Below are 16,927 nucleotides of genomic sequence, written 5' to 3'. Positions count from 1 at the left end.
CAGGAGACTCAGGCAGGAGAATGGCATGAACCTGGGAGGCGGAGCTTGCAGTGAGCAGAGATGCACCACTGCACTCCAGCCTGGGCAACAGAGCGAGACTGCGTCTCAAAAAATATATATATATATAATAATAATAAAAAGAAGTAGCAACAGAGCAGTGTTTACAGCAGCAGTTAGAGGTGGGGCATAGGTACAGAGTTAAGAATGAAATATGCAAATCTGTGGGTGTGAGAATAATCTGGGTGATCAAGCAGATCAGAATAAAATCATGTTGCTTTATAAGATTTATTTATAAGTGGGGGACTGTCAGAATTGGATTTTTTTTTTTTTTTGAGATGGAGTCTTGCTCTGTTGGCCATACTGGAGTGCACTGGTGTGATCTTGGCTCACTGCAACCTCCGCCTCCTCGGTTCAAGTAATTCTCCTGCCTCAGCCTCCCTAGTAGCTGGGACTACAGGCACCCGCCACCAAGCCTGGCTAATATTTGTATTTTTAGTAGAGACAGAGTTTCACCATGTTGGCCAGGCTGGTCTCAAACTCCTGACCTCATGATCTAGTCCACCCACCTCGGCCTCCCAAAGTGCTGGGATTACAGGCATGAGCCACCGAGCCCAGCCCAGAATTGAATTTTTTTTTTTTGAGATGGAGCCTCACTCTGTTGCCCAGGCTAGAGTACAGTGGTGTGATCTCAGTTCACTGCAACCTCCGCCTCCTGGGTTCAAGCGATTCTCCTGCCTCAGCCTCTTGAGTAGCTGGGATTACAGACATGTGCCATGATGCCTGGCTAATTTTGTATTTTTAGTAAAGACAGGGTTTTACCACCATGTTGGCCAGGCTGGTCTTGAACTCCTGACCTCAGGTGATGCACCCACCTTGGCCTCCCAAAGTGCTGGGATTACAGGCGTGAGCTACTGCACCTGGACAGACTTGGATTTTTAAATGCAGGCAGAAGAATTTAATGTGAAATGCCAGTGATAGAGAGCTGCTAAAGGTCCTTTGGAAAATACCAATCCCATTTGAGTCCCTGCATATGTGGGTGTGTGTGGGTAGGTAAAAGGTGGGAGGGAACGGATAAAGCTTCCCAGCAGCCAAGAAGCATCTCTTCCTCCTTTACTCACCCTTAGCCAGTGGAGATCAGTGGGGCCATCGAGGAGGAGTTCACTGTGGCCCGACTCTACATCAGCAAAATCAAGTCAGAAGTCAAGTCTGTGGTCAAGCGGTGCCGGCAGCTGGAGAACCTCCAGGTGGAATGTCACCGCAAGATGGAAGTGACTGGGCGGGAGCTCTCATCCTGCCAGCTCCTCATCTCTCAGGTGAGTGCCTAAGTTTGAGAACCTTCAGATGCCATGTGAGAAAGAAGGCTACTCTGGGGTTATGGCTAAAACTCCTAACACCCAGGTGGGTGTCAAAAGTTCTGGGGTCAAGTGAAATCAAGGACAGAAAAGCTAGGGTGGCAGGGGTGCAGATCAGGGCCAAAAAAGTAAAGGCTCAGGGCGGGTACTGCCCCCTGAACCAAGGTAGCTAAAGGAAGAGCCCCATAGGAATGGCCCCCAACCCTGCACCCTCATGGGAAGTATAGCAGGAGGGAGGGCTGGGAGCACAGCTGGGGTTGGAGATCTGTGCGGCCTGGGGTTGTGTCCTTTGCTCCATCTTCTTCCTCTCAGCAACTTTCTCCCACCAGCACGAGGCCAAGATCCGCTCACTTACAGAATACATGCAGAGCGTGGAGCTAAAGAAGCGGCACCTGGAAGAGTCCTATGACTCCTTGAGTGACGAGCTGGCCAAGCTCCAGGCCCAGGGTGAGGCCTTCTTACTCCTCCATCCCACCATCCAGGGCAGAGAAGTCAGAAACATCAAAAGAAATCACCCCAATTATCACTCACTCAAAGCATTAGCTTGAAATCATGGATGCCAACTCATATATTAGCCAAGATTTTGCATGTAGCTCATTTTACATGAACCATGCACCCTTGTTCTCTGTTCCTGCTATATCAAATTGGACAGTCCTAACACAGAAGAACACCCCTGTGGGCCCATCCCCAGTCCTTCCCGGAGTTCTGGTCACAACATGAAGTTCTTTCTGAAAGAAGTAGGTTTGATGTCAGCTGTCTTCCCCTCTTTCCCTTAGAAACTGTGCATGAAGTGGCCCTGAAGGACAAGGAACCTGATACCCAGGATGCAGATGAAGTGAAGGTGAGTGGGGAAGGTGTCAGGGATAGTTGGGACCTGGTGTGGTGAAAGCTGTGCTGGCTCTCACAGAACTTGTTTCTGGGAGTCTGGCCTTTGAGCTTGGGGTGGGATTGTTTGCAGAAGGCTCTGGAGCTGCAGATGGAGAGTCACCGGGAGGCCCATCACCGGCAGCTGGCCCGGCTCCGGGACGAGATCAACGAGAAGCAGAAGACCATTGATGAACTCAAAGAGTAAGGGTTCCCAAGGGCGACTCCAGCCCCTCCCGGGTCCTGTCACCTTGCTGTGCCAACTCACATGTCCCCTCTGGAGCTGATTATTTAACATCCGTGTGTCATTCCCTCAACAATGCCACAACTTTGTAGCCCCACCTCAGGAGATACATGGAATAAGGACTAGTCCCTATCCTTGAGGCTCCCAGGATTGGAGAGGTCAGGGTTCCTGGCTCTGTCATGGAGATGGTGGCCTGAGTCTGCCCCTGGTATCTGAAACTGGACACATCAATTCTAACTGGACTCACTCGTTCAAGAAGGAAGATATTTGAAGAGCTGGTCTTCCCTTCCCCCTCATTAACATCTTTTCCCCCCTCTCCCTTACCTCCTGATGCTCTGTAGCCTAAATCAGAAGCTCCAGTTAGAGCTAGAGAAGCTTCAGGCTGACTACGAGAAGCTGAAGAGTGAAGAACATGAGAAGAGCACCAAGCTGCAGGAGCTGACGTGAGTGGCATGGATTTGCCTGTAAGCCCACAGCCTTGTAGGCTCAGAACTGCGAACTCTGTCATGCTTGCAGAGGCAGGATACACACGCAGACATGATAGGGTGACTCGTGGGAAAAATATGATGGGGTAGGGAAGGGACAAAAAGGACACTCTCAGCAATGACTGCCGTTGAGTATTCACCAGTATGGAAGGAGGTTTACGATGTTCTATTCAGTGTAAAATGCAGGTTACAAAACCATATGCATGGTATGATCCCATAAAAATGGATACATGGATATATAGGCATAGAAAAAAGAGTCTGGAAAGATGGACACCAGAAGGTTAATGTTGGTTTGATCTGTGAATAGTAGAATAATAGGCTTTTTATAAAAATTCGGCTTATCTCTCTCTTTAAAATTCTTTTCTAATTTTTGCACAGTAAACATGAGTAACTTGTGTAATAAATAATAATAGGCTGGCTGTGATGGCTCACACCGGTAATCTCAGCACTTTGGGAGGCCGAAGCAGGTGGACTGCTTGAGCTCAGTAGTTCAAGACCAGCCTGGGCAACGTGGCAAAACCCTGTCTCTATTAAAAATACAAAAATTAGCTGGGCATGGTGGCATATGTCTGTGGTCCCAGATGCTTGGGAGGCTGAGGTGGGAAGGATCCCCTAAGCCCAGGAGGTTCAGGCTACAGTGAGCCATGATTGTGCCACTGTACTCTATCTGGCCTAGGTAACAGAATGAGACCCTGTTTCAAAAAGTAACAATAATAGTAATACTTAAATGGAGATAAAAGTAATAGAGGAAGAGGCAGGAGGAAGGAGAGTCCTGAGGGATCTTTCCATTTCCCTTATTTCTCTTGCTACAGATTTCTGTACGAGCGACATGAACAGTCCAAGCAGGACCTCAAGGGTCTGGAGGAGACAGTTGTGAGTGGTTCCCTTCTGTGCCAAATTCACAGGACTGGGGAGTGGGAAGGCTTCATTTCTTCCTAACTCTATTCCTCCTGCCCTTTTTCAGCCATTCTGTAGCATAATCAAGACCCTTTTCTTCCTAAAGGATGAGTGACTCACTATAGAAACTGGAGGTTCCTATAATTCTGGAGGAATAGGACAGACCTGGTATCTGGCTATTCCCAATTTTTCATCATTCTTTCCAGGCCCGGGAACTCCAGACCCTCCACAACCTTCGCAAGCTGTTCGTTCAAGACGTCACGACTCGAGTCAAGAAAGTGAGTGCTGTCTTTGGGGTCTTATCAGCCCCCACATCCTCCTCCCATCCTTAGGTTTCTCCCGCCCCTGTTGCCCACCATGGGACTGGCTTGGCCTGGTCTTGGTGGGATCTGTTTGGCCTCAGGACAGCTGCATCTTTCCTTCTATCTGTTCTCAGAGTGCAGAAATGGAGCCCGAAGACAGTGGGGGGATTCACTCCCAAAAGCAGAAGATTTCCTTTCTTGAGAACAACCTGGAACAGCTTACAAAGGTTCACAAACAGGTAAGAGTCTGCTGAAGGGAGTGAAGAGAACTTCTGAGGCCAGGTACCTAGGATACCAAATCCTCAGAGGCCCCTTGGATTCAGGAAAATCTAGTTGCATTTTTTCCTTACTGTTCGCTTTTACTGTCGCTGCTAATCCCTTCTTTATACAATATTTGGTCCACTTTTACCTTGTTCTTTGTTTCATGCCTGTATTCCCTTCTCAAAGTTTCTAACCCACCTCTGCTCAAAGTGGAATTCCCTAGGCCTACCTTGGAGGGAGAGGTTGAAACTGACAAAGTCATGGACTGTAAATATACAGGAGGGAAACTGGTCAGACATTACCCAGAGATGGAAGGCAGGGAGACGAGAAGAAGCAAGGGAGTTGGGCTTCTCTCCTGGAGAGAACTCCATCGTCTAGGTCTGGGGCAGGCATGCAGGGACATTAAATGATGTCCCTGGCCAGGCACAGTCGTGCACGCCTGTAGTCCCAGCACTTCAGGAAGCCGAGGCAGGCGGATCACTTGAGCACAGCAGTTCAAGACCAGCCTGGGCAACATGGCGAAACCCCATTTCTACAAAAAATACAAAAATTAGCCAGATGTGGTGGCGCACACCCAGCTACTTGGGAGGCTGAGGTAGAGTGATTGCTTGAGCCCAGGAAGTAGAGGCTGCAGTGAGCTGTGATCATGCCACTGCACTCCAGCCTAGGTGACAGAGTGAGACCCGTTTCAATTAAAAAAAAAATGATGTCCCTGAGATGGTCCGGCCAGCCCCTGGTTGGGGCCCCAGTCAAAACTCCTGTGTATTAAGTTGCTGCCTCTCTGTCCCACTCCTTGCTGCTGCGGTTCTTTAGGTGGATGACTGGGTTTCAAAGGTATGGGGTGGGGAGGCAGAAGGGCAGTCCAAAGGAGTCAGGACAGGAAATGTTTGGTGTGTGCTGGGCAGGGGCACTCTCACTAGCACTAACTATCTGAGCCTTGAAGACAGGCTCAGCAAGCTGTCAACGAGTCCTTTTAACTAATTCATAAAATAAACCCTAACCTATACTTCATTCCTTTCCTTTCAAATCTACCTTAAGATTCCATTTAAACTTACATTCTCACTAGCCTAGCGCTTAAACTTCTTTTCCTTCCAGTATAATGCCCAGCATATACAGTAAATATGCAGTACTTTTTTTTTTTTGGTAATGAATCCCAAACCTGTGCCCAGTGATAATGTACAGAGTTTATTTGTTTTATTTAGTCCTGCAGAGGGCTTTGCTATGATTTTTTTCCTTTGTTTATTATGAAACTGAGTAACAAAATTATAGAAAAGTTGAAAGGCAGATAGGAAACATTTGAAATCAATTCTGTCATTCAATTTTCATTCCTGCATTCACTTTCCCTCTCTGTCCAGATCCATATTATATTGCTTAAAACACACACACGCACACACACACACAAAGTGTATGTGTGCCACTCTGGGCCTCTCTGCCTATGGGAAAGCCCTGCTCTATGGAGCAAGCCCCCAAAAAATTTTCCACAAAAAAACACAACCACATACTGTTTCCTTTATCTTCACTGAAGCCTCTGCCTCTGTTCAAAGTCCCAAAAAACAAAAATGACTCACCTATAGGATAAAAAGAGGACTCACTACAATTTCCTACCTCAGCAGACATAAGAGTGAAAAGAAAAAGGAGATAAAAACTTCTCAGTTAACAGAATCTTAACAGCCAGGACTATAGCCCTATTATCAATTAAACTAAAGTATTGTCACAGCAAAACATTGCTTATACTCCATAAATTGTCCAAATGGAAACTGCATGGAAAGGTTTCTAGCTTGTCCCCTTGAGCTCGCAGTGTTCTCCGCTACGCTGATTTACCTGCTGTCTTCCAAGGCCCTGCTCCTTTTGCAACCTGTAGTGCCCCCAGTCATTGTGTGGAACCTGTAAAAAGATCAGGAAGTCTTTTCTGGCTGCAGGGTGGTTGCTACGACGCTGTAGCTTAATTTCATTGGGGGAGGGATAACCCAGGAAGTCCCTAAATGTGAAGGTAATGAGTGCAAATGTTTGCGAGACCTCAAACATTTTCTTTCCTTCCTACGGGCGGGCTCTGCCTGTCTGTGCGTGTATATCCGGGGCTCCTGAATTCCAGCTTCTGCTCCTGCTCTGTACTGCACCTGCCATGCACCCATTCTCCTCAATGCCACAGCCACCAAACTGCTACTGTGCCCCTGCTGCCCCACCTTTGCATGCCCACAAAGTGCTGTCTGGGGAAGGGGGTCCTCATCCCCATGGTCGCCCTGGGGCTATTGGTCTGGCACATGCTGGGAGATGTCGGGGAGGCCAGATGGAGACGGGACAAGGTGCTGCCACGAGAGTTCGGGGCTGCAGTGGAGATGGCAGGTTTTACTGCCTAAAAAATTATATAACTTTTTAATGCCTGGCCACCCACCGTTCACTCTGGGGGAAGGAATGAGCTGGACAGAACAGTCCATTACATAAAGGCAATGAGGCCTTTTGAGGAAATGATATGGTCTCTGTCTTCTGTGACCCCTGATTTTTCTTTATTCTCTTTCCTCACCCCTGTCCCGTACACTCCTCTGGGTGACTGTCTTGGGTCACTTGCCTTCCTTTCCACTTCTTCCCTTTGGCTTGTACTATAGCTGGTACGTGACAATGCAGATCTGCGTTGTGAGCTTCCTAAATTGGAAAAACGACTTAGGGCTACGGCTGAGAGAGTTAAGGCCCTGGAGGGTGCACTGAAGGAGGCCAAGGAGGGCGCCATGAAGGACAAGCGCCGGTACCAGCAGGAGGTGGACCGCATCAAGGAGGCCGTTCGCTACAAGAGCTCGGGCAAACGGGGCCATTCTGCCCAGATTGGTGAGTAGGTGTTAGCAGGCAAGGTGGGAGTATCTCCTGAAGCAAATTTAGCAAATTACTAATTGCCAAGCAACTAGATTATTGCTTCTTACCTACCCCTAGCCTCATCCCACATCCCCCAAAAAGTAAAAAAGTGATAATGTTACAAGCAACTCAGTGCAACCCCAGCTAAATGACCTCAGGGACCGGGGCAAATGCAGGGTCATAGCCTCCTCATGGTTGTTTTCTTTCTTTATTGCAGCCAAACCTGTCCGGCCTGGCCACTACCCAGCGTCCTCACCCACCAACCCCTATGGCACCCGGAGCCCTGAGTGCATCAGTTACACCAACAGCCTCTTCCAGAACTACCAGAATCTCTACCTGCAGGCCACACCCAGCTCCACCTCAGATATGTAGTGAGTGACCACAAGTGTGGGTTGGAGTCCCACCCAAGGTTCACTGGACCCTGGAAGGCATAGGGTGGGGTCAGTTATTGGTTGTGGCTTAATTATTTTCCTAAACCCTTTCTCAACTTCATGCCTATGATTAGAAGGTGGGTGTCTGCCCTCCCAGCTTGTGGCCATGTTTGTTGTCCTCTGCTCTCTGGGGATGGGGAAGGCTGAGCAGCTCTCTCGCTGAGGGTGAGTGTGGATTAGTGGTCCTCAGACTAGTGGAGGGTGGGTGCCAGAGGCTGCCTCTTTTCTCTGCTCTGTCCAGCTTTGCCAACTCCTGTACCAGCAGTGGAGCCACGTCTTCTGGCGGCCCCTTGGCTTCCTACCAGAAGGCCAACATGGACAATGGTGAGTGAAAAAGATGGGTGATCCCACCTTTGGGGTCCTCAGAGCTAGTTGAGAGGCACAAAAGTAAGTGACCTTAGTCTACAAAAAACACTAACTGAACCTTTCTGGTGTGCCAAGGCTTCAAATAAAAAAAACAAAAACAAAAACATATAGCCAGGTGTGGTGGCATGCACCTGTAGTCCCAGTTACTTGGGAGGTTGAGATAGGAGGATTGCTTGAGCTCAGGAACTTAAGGCTGAAGTGCACTGTGATTGCACCTGTGAATAGCCACTGCACTCAGCCTGGGCTCTAAAATAATAATAATAATACATATGAACAAAAAGTAACCCTTTACCTACAGCCTGAGCACTGCCCAGCCCTTTAGGTCTCAGGCTGCCTCGGAGTGAATTCCTCCTATTACCATGCCAATCCCAGCCCTTACCTTCCAGTTCCCTTTTCCTCTCCTTGGTGAGGGGCTGGGGAGACTTTTTCTCAAACAAAATAATGATGTAGCTTGGGATAATTAAGGAGAAAGTGTCACAGCTTATCTTTTTCTCTAAGGGATTAAGATGGGAGAGGGTTTGGGCAAACTTTCTAACACCCAGTCTCCTTTTTTCTTCTTCTAATCCTGTGTTCTCAATGATGATCTCTTCAGGAAATGCCACAGATATCAATGACAATAGGTACAACAGTCCCCACTACCCCTGGGTTCTCTGGGCGGGACTAGAAGAAATGATTAAATTTCCCTTGTGCCCCACTTGGAGGTTCCTGGATCCTTGGGGGAAGGAGGAGGGCGTGAGACTCATTCTTTTCATCACTGTGTTGTCCAGGAGATCCAGTCATTCCCCTGCCTCAGTGCAGAGTATCTCCCCTCCTCCAGTCCCATCTTGCTTCTCCCTATTCCAGTGATAAGGTCTGGGCAAAAACATCATGGGCATCTGATGACTGGGTTTCTCGCCTACCTTAGGGAGCCTTGTGACATTGGACAAGTCATTTACGTTCCTCTGGCCTTGAATTTCCCTGCATTCCTGTAAAACGCAAATAGTCCCTGCCCTTTGTGATCTCACAGGGATGTTCTCAGAGCAGAGTAACCATGATGACAGGAATGCTTTCATTTCTGTGGAGCTGATCATGGTGGGTGTCTTCCTCCAGGAGTGACCTGCCGTGTGGCTATGAGGCTGAGGACCAGGCCAAGCTTTTCCCTCTCCACCAAGAGACAGCAGCCAGCTAATCTTCCACACCCACGGCTGCATACCTGCACTTTCAGGTAGCGTCAGGCTGCTTCCTCAGACCAGCCTCAGGTTGCTTCTCTTCTTGCTGACAGCCTCTTTGATTCTCCGGCTTCTTCTTCTTTTTTTTTTTTTTGTTTACCACCTCAAAACTTTTACTATGTAGTTACCCCTCAACTCCTGCTTTCCCCTGCTGGGGGCTACACCTGTGCGGCCCCATGTAATCTGGACACTGACCTCCCGTGCCCCCTTTTGCTTTCCCTTAGGCTACAGCGGTAACCACAGTACTGTCTTTGTGCCACTAGGGGTCACTGTCATACGTCCAAAGAAGTGAGCTTGGCCGCTGTAGATGAGAGCCACACAGGGGTGGTAGACCGCAGATCCATCAAGAGACCCTGGGGGGCCATCTCAACCCCACCTCTTCCTCCACCCTGAAATAATTTTGGATGGATAGGTGTTTTTGGAACTAAGACATCTCCAGCTAAGGCGATGTTTGTCCCATCCTGTGTCCTGCACCTGTGTCCCATCCTCCTCCCATCTGTATATACCACCAGTAAGCTTTAGGAAGCGGCCCACGAAGTCAGTCAGCGCTCCCCTCCCATCTTGCTCAGTGGAAGTGGAAAAGCCCCTCTTTTTCCTCATCTGTCCCCAGGTGCTCTCCTCTAGCAGCACAGGAACCTTCTTTGTTCTTGTGTGTCATCAGGTTTCTCACTAAGGTTGCTTTAGGGCCCAGAAGTGGCACAGAGAACATGGCCAGTCTCTTACTGGGCTGAATCTAAGCTGAGCCCTCTCCAGGGGTTTCCCAGAATAGTAAATCGGGCACACACAGACAGAAAAGCCTGAGAAGCAGAGAAGCAGGAATGTGGAAGAGGAGTTGGGGAGGCCTAGGGATGGAGGTGCAAGCCTGGGTTGTGGGGGGCAGTGGTAGGGGGGTCTACTTGTTGGTGTTAAAGGAACAGGACAGTAAACCAAAGTGTGTGTAGATGTCACCTGTTCCTGTTCTCTGGCTGAGCTACAAGCTGGGCCCTCACACCCTCTTTCTCTTTCTTTCCCAGTTTCTAAGAGGGATTGAGGCCTCTTCTCTCAGCATGCTGCAAACCTGTGGTCTCTGATACTAACTCCCTCCCCAACCCCTGTTGTTGGACTGTACTATGTTTGATGTCTTCTCTTACTCTGTATCTCTTTGTACTCTGTATCTATATATCAAAAGCTGCTGCTATGTCTCTCTTCTGTTTTATTCTCTAAGTATCTACTGATGTATTTAGCAATTTCAAAGCATAGTCTACCTTCCTTATTTGGGGCAATAGGGAGGAGGGTGAATGTTTCTTCTTTCTCATCTACTCGTCTCACACTGAGTGGTGTTAGTCACTGAGTAGAGGTCACAGAGATGACAAAAGGAAAAATGGGAGCTAGAGGGCTGTGACTCTTCACACACACACGCGCGCACACAAACATGCACACACATGCACACACGCACACAAAGCCTTAAGCAGAAGAATGTCTTAGCATCATAAGACAGAGAAATAAACTCTTCCTCCCTCCTCTTTCACATATAGCACAGGGGAAGGTAAAATGGAAGGGCTGCTAATTGAGACATATAATTTTCTTCATACACCCCTCACCTTAATCAAAGGATTCAGGTGTTTACCTCTGCCCTACAAAGTCTGCCTTTTGCCTCCCTCTTCCTGTTTTCCCCTGGACTGAGAAATGGGTTGCTCACGGGACCATTTCCCTTTTTCTTCAGAGCTTCTTTTGATATTCCCTGTCCCAGAGCTCGTGACCAGAACTCAGAGTTGATTTAAAATATTTTGAAAAATGGAGGAGGCAGACTGCTCCCAGCAGCCAGTCAATGGCTGCTCGTCTCTCCATGGAGATGGTTACAGGCAGGTGTAGTCAAAATGATTGATTCCTTAGGTTTGTGGGTGAATAGGCTGGGAAATTTCTGAGTCTTTTTTTTTTCTTTTGGTCACGGTGCCCTCAAGTGGAAGCGATGAGCTGGATTTCTTTCTCGTTCCATACTGGGCGGCATGCTCCTCCCATCTCCACCTTTGGTTTGGGGGCTTCCAGCTCATTGGCAAAATCTCTCTCTCTAGTTGCCGTCCTTTCAAGCTGGAGCCTGACTTTTCCCCAATATACATTTTTTTTTTTCTCCACAAAGAGTTCCTTCTCTGATGTCCCCATCTGGTATTAAGTGCACTTTAAAGAAAGGGGCAGGGTGGATTTTCAAGAGGCGGGGAGCTCTAAGGCTTGACCCTGAGGGCTCTTCTCCCAGCCATTCTCAGCCCATATGCAGCACCCCCCACACCGAAGAGGACTATTGTTTTAGTTTCACATGGTCCTTTCCTTCCACATGGTGCTAAGGTGGTTTTCTAGGTAACTGCAGGGATGGAGGTCACTAGCCAGTCCAAACCAGGAGAGAAAGTCTGGTGTCCTGATATCCAGTCTTTTCTAGGAGGAAGACCAAGATTCTCCAGCAGCAGGGCAGCCTATCACCCAGCTTCTTAAGTCAGGAAAGGAAGCTGAGTGGGAATGCCAGCCGGTAAGCGCAGGCTGCACTGGCCCATGACTCTTTCAAGGGAAAGAGGCCCTGCTCCCTTTACCTGCTGAGCTCCTTTTAGCAGTTAGGGAGAACTGCAGGGGGAAAAATACCAGTGGAATGTGGAATAAATCCAAAGCAGTGATTATTTTTAAACGCTTTTCAAAACAAATCTTACATATAACCCCAATATAAAAAATAAAGGAATGCAGACCTGGGCAGTTTGCACTTTCTTTTTTTGGTGGAAGAATCCTCAGGGTCTCTTAGGACTGACTGTTCAAAGCCTCCTCAGCGAATGAGCCCTTGAACAGTCCTGCGAGACCCTGAGGATTCTGTGGAGTAGTTTGAAAACCATTGTTCTGAGGAAGGCGGTCCACTCTGGCTCCTCACACTAAAGCTGCAACTCACGGAAAAGAGGGCAACAGTGGGGTAGACAAGCCACGCTGTCTCCAGACCCACTAGGGTAGAAGGAAGGTTCCTGTGGGCCTGTGGACTTAGGCTAACATTTGCTGCCAGCAGGGCACTTAAGAATCCAGGGGGTTTTATGTAATGTTGCTACCACATGGTTCTTTTAAAAACACATAAGAAAATGTGAGGGTGTAGCGCAGATGAGGAGAGAGATGACACAGAGGGAGCAGCCTTCTCTTTAGCAAGATGTAAGGGAAATATAATTCACTTACATAAAAAAGAAACAACACACACGCAAACCCTTCACCAGAAGCTTCACACTACATCCTCCTCCTCCTCCTGCTCCCTACCTTCGCCGCATCCCTTTCAGAGCCAGGGTCACTGCAAGGGGCGCCTGGCCTGCCCACTCACATCTGCCAAAATTTTGCATGCCAGCGTGGAAGACAAACCAAACTGCACAACCCCCTGTGTGTATTTCCTTGGTGTACATAGATATCTTTAAAATAAAATAAATTCATTGATGACTCTACATTGTTGTAAATATTCTTTATCCCTTCCCAATCTCACTCCCTTCCTTGGATGTAATGGAACTTGATAGAATATATCCTTCCAGATGTTTTTCTATAGACTTAGGCTGGGTTTTTTCCCACTTGACAATATATCCAGGAGATCTTTTTATGTCAATATATATAAATTGACCTCATTAAAATATAATTTTTCACATTTATCCTACAGTTCATTCAACCAGTCTACCACTGGTGGATATCTACACTGTTTGTAGTTTTTACCAAAAGCAATATCTTGTTCTTTCATTTTTTACCCAGAGCAGCCTCAGTCCTGGCATCAATTCCTTCCCACTCTAGTGTGTCATCATCTCTCCATAGCCAGCAAATCAATACTCCTTCCCAAGATCATCCACTACAATCACCCTTCCAACCCCCATTTTAAAGCATGCTCCACCTCTTTTCTCTGCTCATACCTCAAAGCTTCTCAGATGGAGAAAACTGCACACCCAAAAAAACTGGGGTAAATAAAACTGAAGAGTCTACAAACCTACCAGGACATTCGGTGCTGCTCACTTTCCTCTCCTATCTCCCAGAGCAAGCGTCTACACCCTTTCCACCCTCCTTTCTCAGGCAGCAACTTTGTCATCTAAGGCACTTGAGCCTGAAATTCTTTATCTTCCCCCCTGCCCACATGCACCTACACAATTACCTATCTGTGTCTGCACATATCCTTTATTTCTCCCTTCTGACAAGTGATAAATCTCCTTTCTTTAGGCTAAAGTGAATCCCTTCCAGATACTTCATTCTTGAGATACTGATATAGAATCTCAATATATAAATATATAAAATATCTAAAACTGATAAATTGATGGAGACTTGAGGAGTTTGCAGCTTTTTTTTGGTAAGAGTCTTGCTCTGTTGCCCAGGCTGGAGTGCAGTGGCGCGATCTCGGCTCACTGCAACCTCTGCCTCTCAGGTTCAAGCGGTTCTTCTGCCTCAGCCTCCCAAGTATGGGGGACTACAGGTGTACACCACCATGCCCAGCTAATTTTTGCATTTTTAATAGAGATGGGTTTTCACCATGTTGGCCAGGCTGGTCTCAAATTCCTGGCCTCAAGTGACCCGCCCGCCTTGGTGCATCTTCTTTATTAATGCCTGTCTCAGTGATCTCATCTCCTTGTAAGGTCCCTCCCATAAGAGTCCCTCCCTTTACTATGTGTTTCTCTATCTTACTTGTTTTCTTAAAGCCAAATATCCGGAAACCATCCCAAGCTTCACATCCCCACTTCCTCACCCCCCCATTCATTCCTTAGCCCACCTTGATCTGCTGCTTGTTCTGCTCAAAACGCTTTTCCAAATGGCATTAGTTACCAAATACAGTGGACATTTCTCTTGGACAACAGTCCTTGTTTTGCTTCACCTCTCTGTGACATATGACACTTCTTCAATCCTTCCTTCTTAAAACTCATCTCCCCTTGGCTTCTGTGACCCTGCTCTCTTGGCTCCCTGTACTTCCCTGGCCACCCTTCCGAGTCTTCCTCCCCAAGTCTCTTAAATGCTGCTCTATCCCAGGGCTCAGCCCTTGGTTCCTTCCTTGCTCTTTCTAAGACATGTCATCCATGCCTGCATATTCCACAACAATTCTTAAATCTGTATCCCCAGTCCAGACCATTCTGCTCAGCTGCGGGAGCATGTGTCCAACTGACCTAAGATACCTCAAACATATTCCAGACCGAACTCACCTTCCTCTGAATCTGCTCCTTTTCACGTCACCATCATCTCTTTGATGTCATCATCATCATTAGCCAGAAGCCTTAGACTCACTCTCAATGCCTCTCTTTTCCTTCAACCCCCATATTCAAATGAATTTTCCAAGTTGACATCAAACTGCATCTTTAGATGCCATCCCCTTCTTTCAAACACAGCAGCCACTGCTTTGGTTCGTTATCTGTTCCTGAACTTTTGCAATACTCAAGTCATCCTCCAGGAACATACCTGAGTGGTCCTTTTTTTTTTTTTTGGGAGACAGATTCTTGCTCTGTCGCCCAGGCTGGAGTGCAGTGGCAGGATCTCAGCTCACTGCAACCTCCGCCCCCGCCCCCCGCCCCCGGGTTCAAGCGATTCTCCTGCCTCAGCCTCCTGAGTAGCTGGGATTACATGTGTGTGCCACCACGCCTGGCTAAATTTTGTATTTTTAGTAGAGATGGGGTTTCACCATGTTGATCAGGCTGGTCTCGAACTCCTTGTAGGGTCCAGCCCTACGAGGCATAGTGGGTGTTCTCCCCGTGTGCGGAGACAAGAGATTGTAAGAAATAAAGACACAAGACAAAGAGATAAAGAGAAAACAGCTGGGCCTGGGGGACCACTACCACCACCACCAAGATGTGGAGATGGGTAGTGGCCCCGAATGGCTGGGCATGCTGATATTTATTGAATACAAGACAAGGGGCAGGGTAAGAAGGGTGAGTTGTCCAAGTGATTGATAAGGTCAAATAAATCACGTGATCATGGGACAGGGGGCCCTTCCCTTTTAGGTAGCCAAAGCAGAGAGGGAAGGCAGCATACGTCAGCATTTTCTTCTATGCACTTACAAGAAAGATCAAAGACTTTAAGATTTCACTATTTGTTCTACTGCTATCTACTAAGAACTTCAAAGAGGAACCAGGAGTACGGGAGGAACATGAAAGTGGACAAGGTGCCTGACCACTGAAGCACAGCACCACAGGGAGGGGTTTAGGCCTCTGGATGACTGCAGGCAGGCCTGGATAATATCCAGCCTCCCACAAGAAGCTGGTGGAGCAGAGTGTTCCCTTACTCCTCCAAAGAAAGGGAGACTCCCTTTCACGGTCCACTAACGGGTGCCTTCTCAGGCACTGGTGTTACTGCTTGACCAAGAAGCCCTTAAGCGGCCCTTATGCGGGCAGGACAGAGGGCTCCTCTTACCTTCTAGGTCACTTCTCACAATATCCCTTCAGCACCTGACCCTATACCTGCTGGTTATTCCTAGGTTATATTAGTAATGCAACAAAGAGTAATATTAAAAGCTAATGATTAATAATGTTTATACTAATGATTGATAATTGTCTATAATCATCTCTATATCTAATTTGTATTATAACTATTCTTTATTCTATTTTAGTATACTGCAACAGTTTGTGCCTTCAGTCTCTTGCCTCGGCACCTGGGTAATCCTTCGCCCACAACTCCTGACCTCAGGTGATTCGCCCACCTCGCCCTCCCAAAATGCTGGGATTACAGGTGTGAGCTACCGCATCGGGCTTTTTTTTTTTTTTTTTTTTTTTGAGACAGAGTCTTGCTCTGTTGCCCAGGCTGGAGTGCAATGGCATGATCTCGGCTCACTGCAACCTCTGCCTCCTGGGTTCAAGCGATTCTCCCGCCTCAGCCTCCCAAGTAGCTGGGACTACAGGCATCTGCCACCATGCCCGGCTAATTTTTGTATTTTTGTAGAGACAGCGTTTCACCATGTTGGCCAAGCTGTTCTTGAACTCCTGACCTCAGGTGATCCTCCCGCCTTGGCCTCCCAAAGTGTTGGGATTACAGGCATGAGCCACCGCACGTGGCCTCATTCTTCTCTCCATGTCTTTGTATGCTGTTCTCTCTGTCTAGAAAACCTTTTAACCTCTATTCCTGAACTCCACCCACCCTTCCAAACTCAGTAAAGTCTCTATCCTCTTTGAAGCCTTCCCTGACCAGCTACACCTCCTTTCTTTGTATCACTGGCTTTGCTTCATACACAGCTCTAGGATAGCTCATACCTCGCATACCGCAAACTTGATCTCCACTGGCCAACCAGTGCCATTAGACTTCCAGCTACTTCAGAGCAGTCACTGTCCTATCCTCTGCTTTAATAAAAGGAAAACCAGCCCCTAGACCAGGACCTAGTACAAGTAAGTGCTCAATAAATACTTGTTAAACGAATGAATGAATTTCAAGACGCCTGAGCCCACTGGTAAGAATTTTGGGTTTCCAAAACCCTCCCCTTCCCAACCCCCATTCGGTAAGAATGCTTCCGCATTAGCCTCAGGTCCGAGGTTACTCATTAGAAACTGGGCAAAGCCAGAAGGCGGCCACTTTGCAGCAAAGAAGCCCTAGACCTTGGGAGTCAATCAGGCCAACCCAGGCCGCACCACGGTCTCCTACTTGACAGGTCGAGGGGCCTCGCGGGCCGCTTCCGTCGTCAGCTTACAGGGATCCCGCGCGCCAGGTGAGCCCACACACTGCGCGGACATTGGGGGAGGCAGGCG

The 16,927-nt window shown here is 48.0% G+C and overlaps 1 protein-coding gene across 2 annotated transcripts in view; it reads left to right on the top strand.

Moving 5' to 3' along the window:
* KIF5A (kinesin family member 5A) overlaps positions 1–12,685 on the top strand; it is a 38,422-nt gene extending 25,737 nt beyond the window's left edge. For both annotated transcript variants that reach the window (XM_011926013.1, XM_011926014.1), the window contains 14 exons: positions 1,125–1,313; positions 1,682–1,799; positions 2,129–2,193; positions 2,311–2,420; positions 2,802–2,903; positions 3,758–3,818; positions 4,049–4,120; positions 4,279–4,383; positions 7,009–7,225; positions 7,467–7,620; positions 7,922–8,004; positions 8,639–8,666; positions 9,136–9,250; positions 10,268–12,685. In XM_011926013.1, the coding sequence (XP_011781403.1) occupies positions 1,125–1,313; positions 1,682–1,799; positions 2,129–2,193; positions 2,311–2,420; positions 2,802–2,903; positions 3,758–3,818; positions 4,049–4,120; positions 4,279–4,383; positions 7,009–7,225; positions 7,467–7,620; positions 7,922–8,004; positions 8,639–8,666; positions 9,136–9,214 (1,383 nt within the window). In that variant the 3' untranslated portion in view covers positions 9,215–9,250; positions 10,268–12,685. The remainder of the gene's footprint in view (positions 1–1,124; positions 1,314–1,681; positions 1,800–2,128; positions 2,194–2,310; positions 2,421–2,801; positions 2,904–3,757; positions 3,819–4,048; positions 4,121–4,278; positions 4,384–7,008; positions 7,226–7,466; positions 7,621–7,921; positions 8,005–8,638; positions 8,667–9,135; positions 9,251–10,267) is intronic.
* Positions 12,686–16,927: the final 4,242 nt, after the last annotated feature.

The sequence above is a fragment of the Colobus angolensis genome, unplaced genomic scaffold (assembly GCF_000951035.1).
Source record: "Colobus angolensis palliatus isolate OR3802 unplaced genomic scaffold, Cang.pa_1.0 Scaffold67, whole genome shotgun sequence".
NCBI classification, from domain to species: Eukaryota; Metazoa; Chordata; class Mammalia; order Primates; family Cercopithecidae; genus Colobus; species Colobus angolensis.
This window is presented reverse-complemented; position numbering and strand designations above follow the sequence as displayed.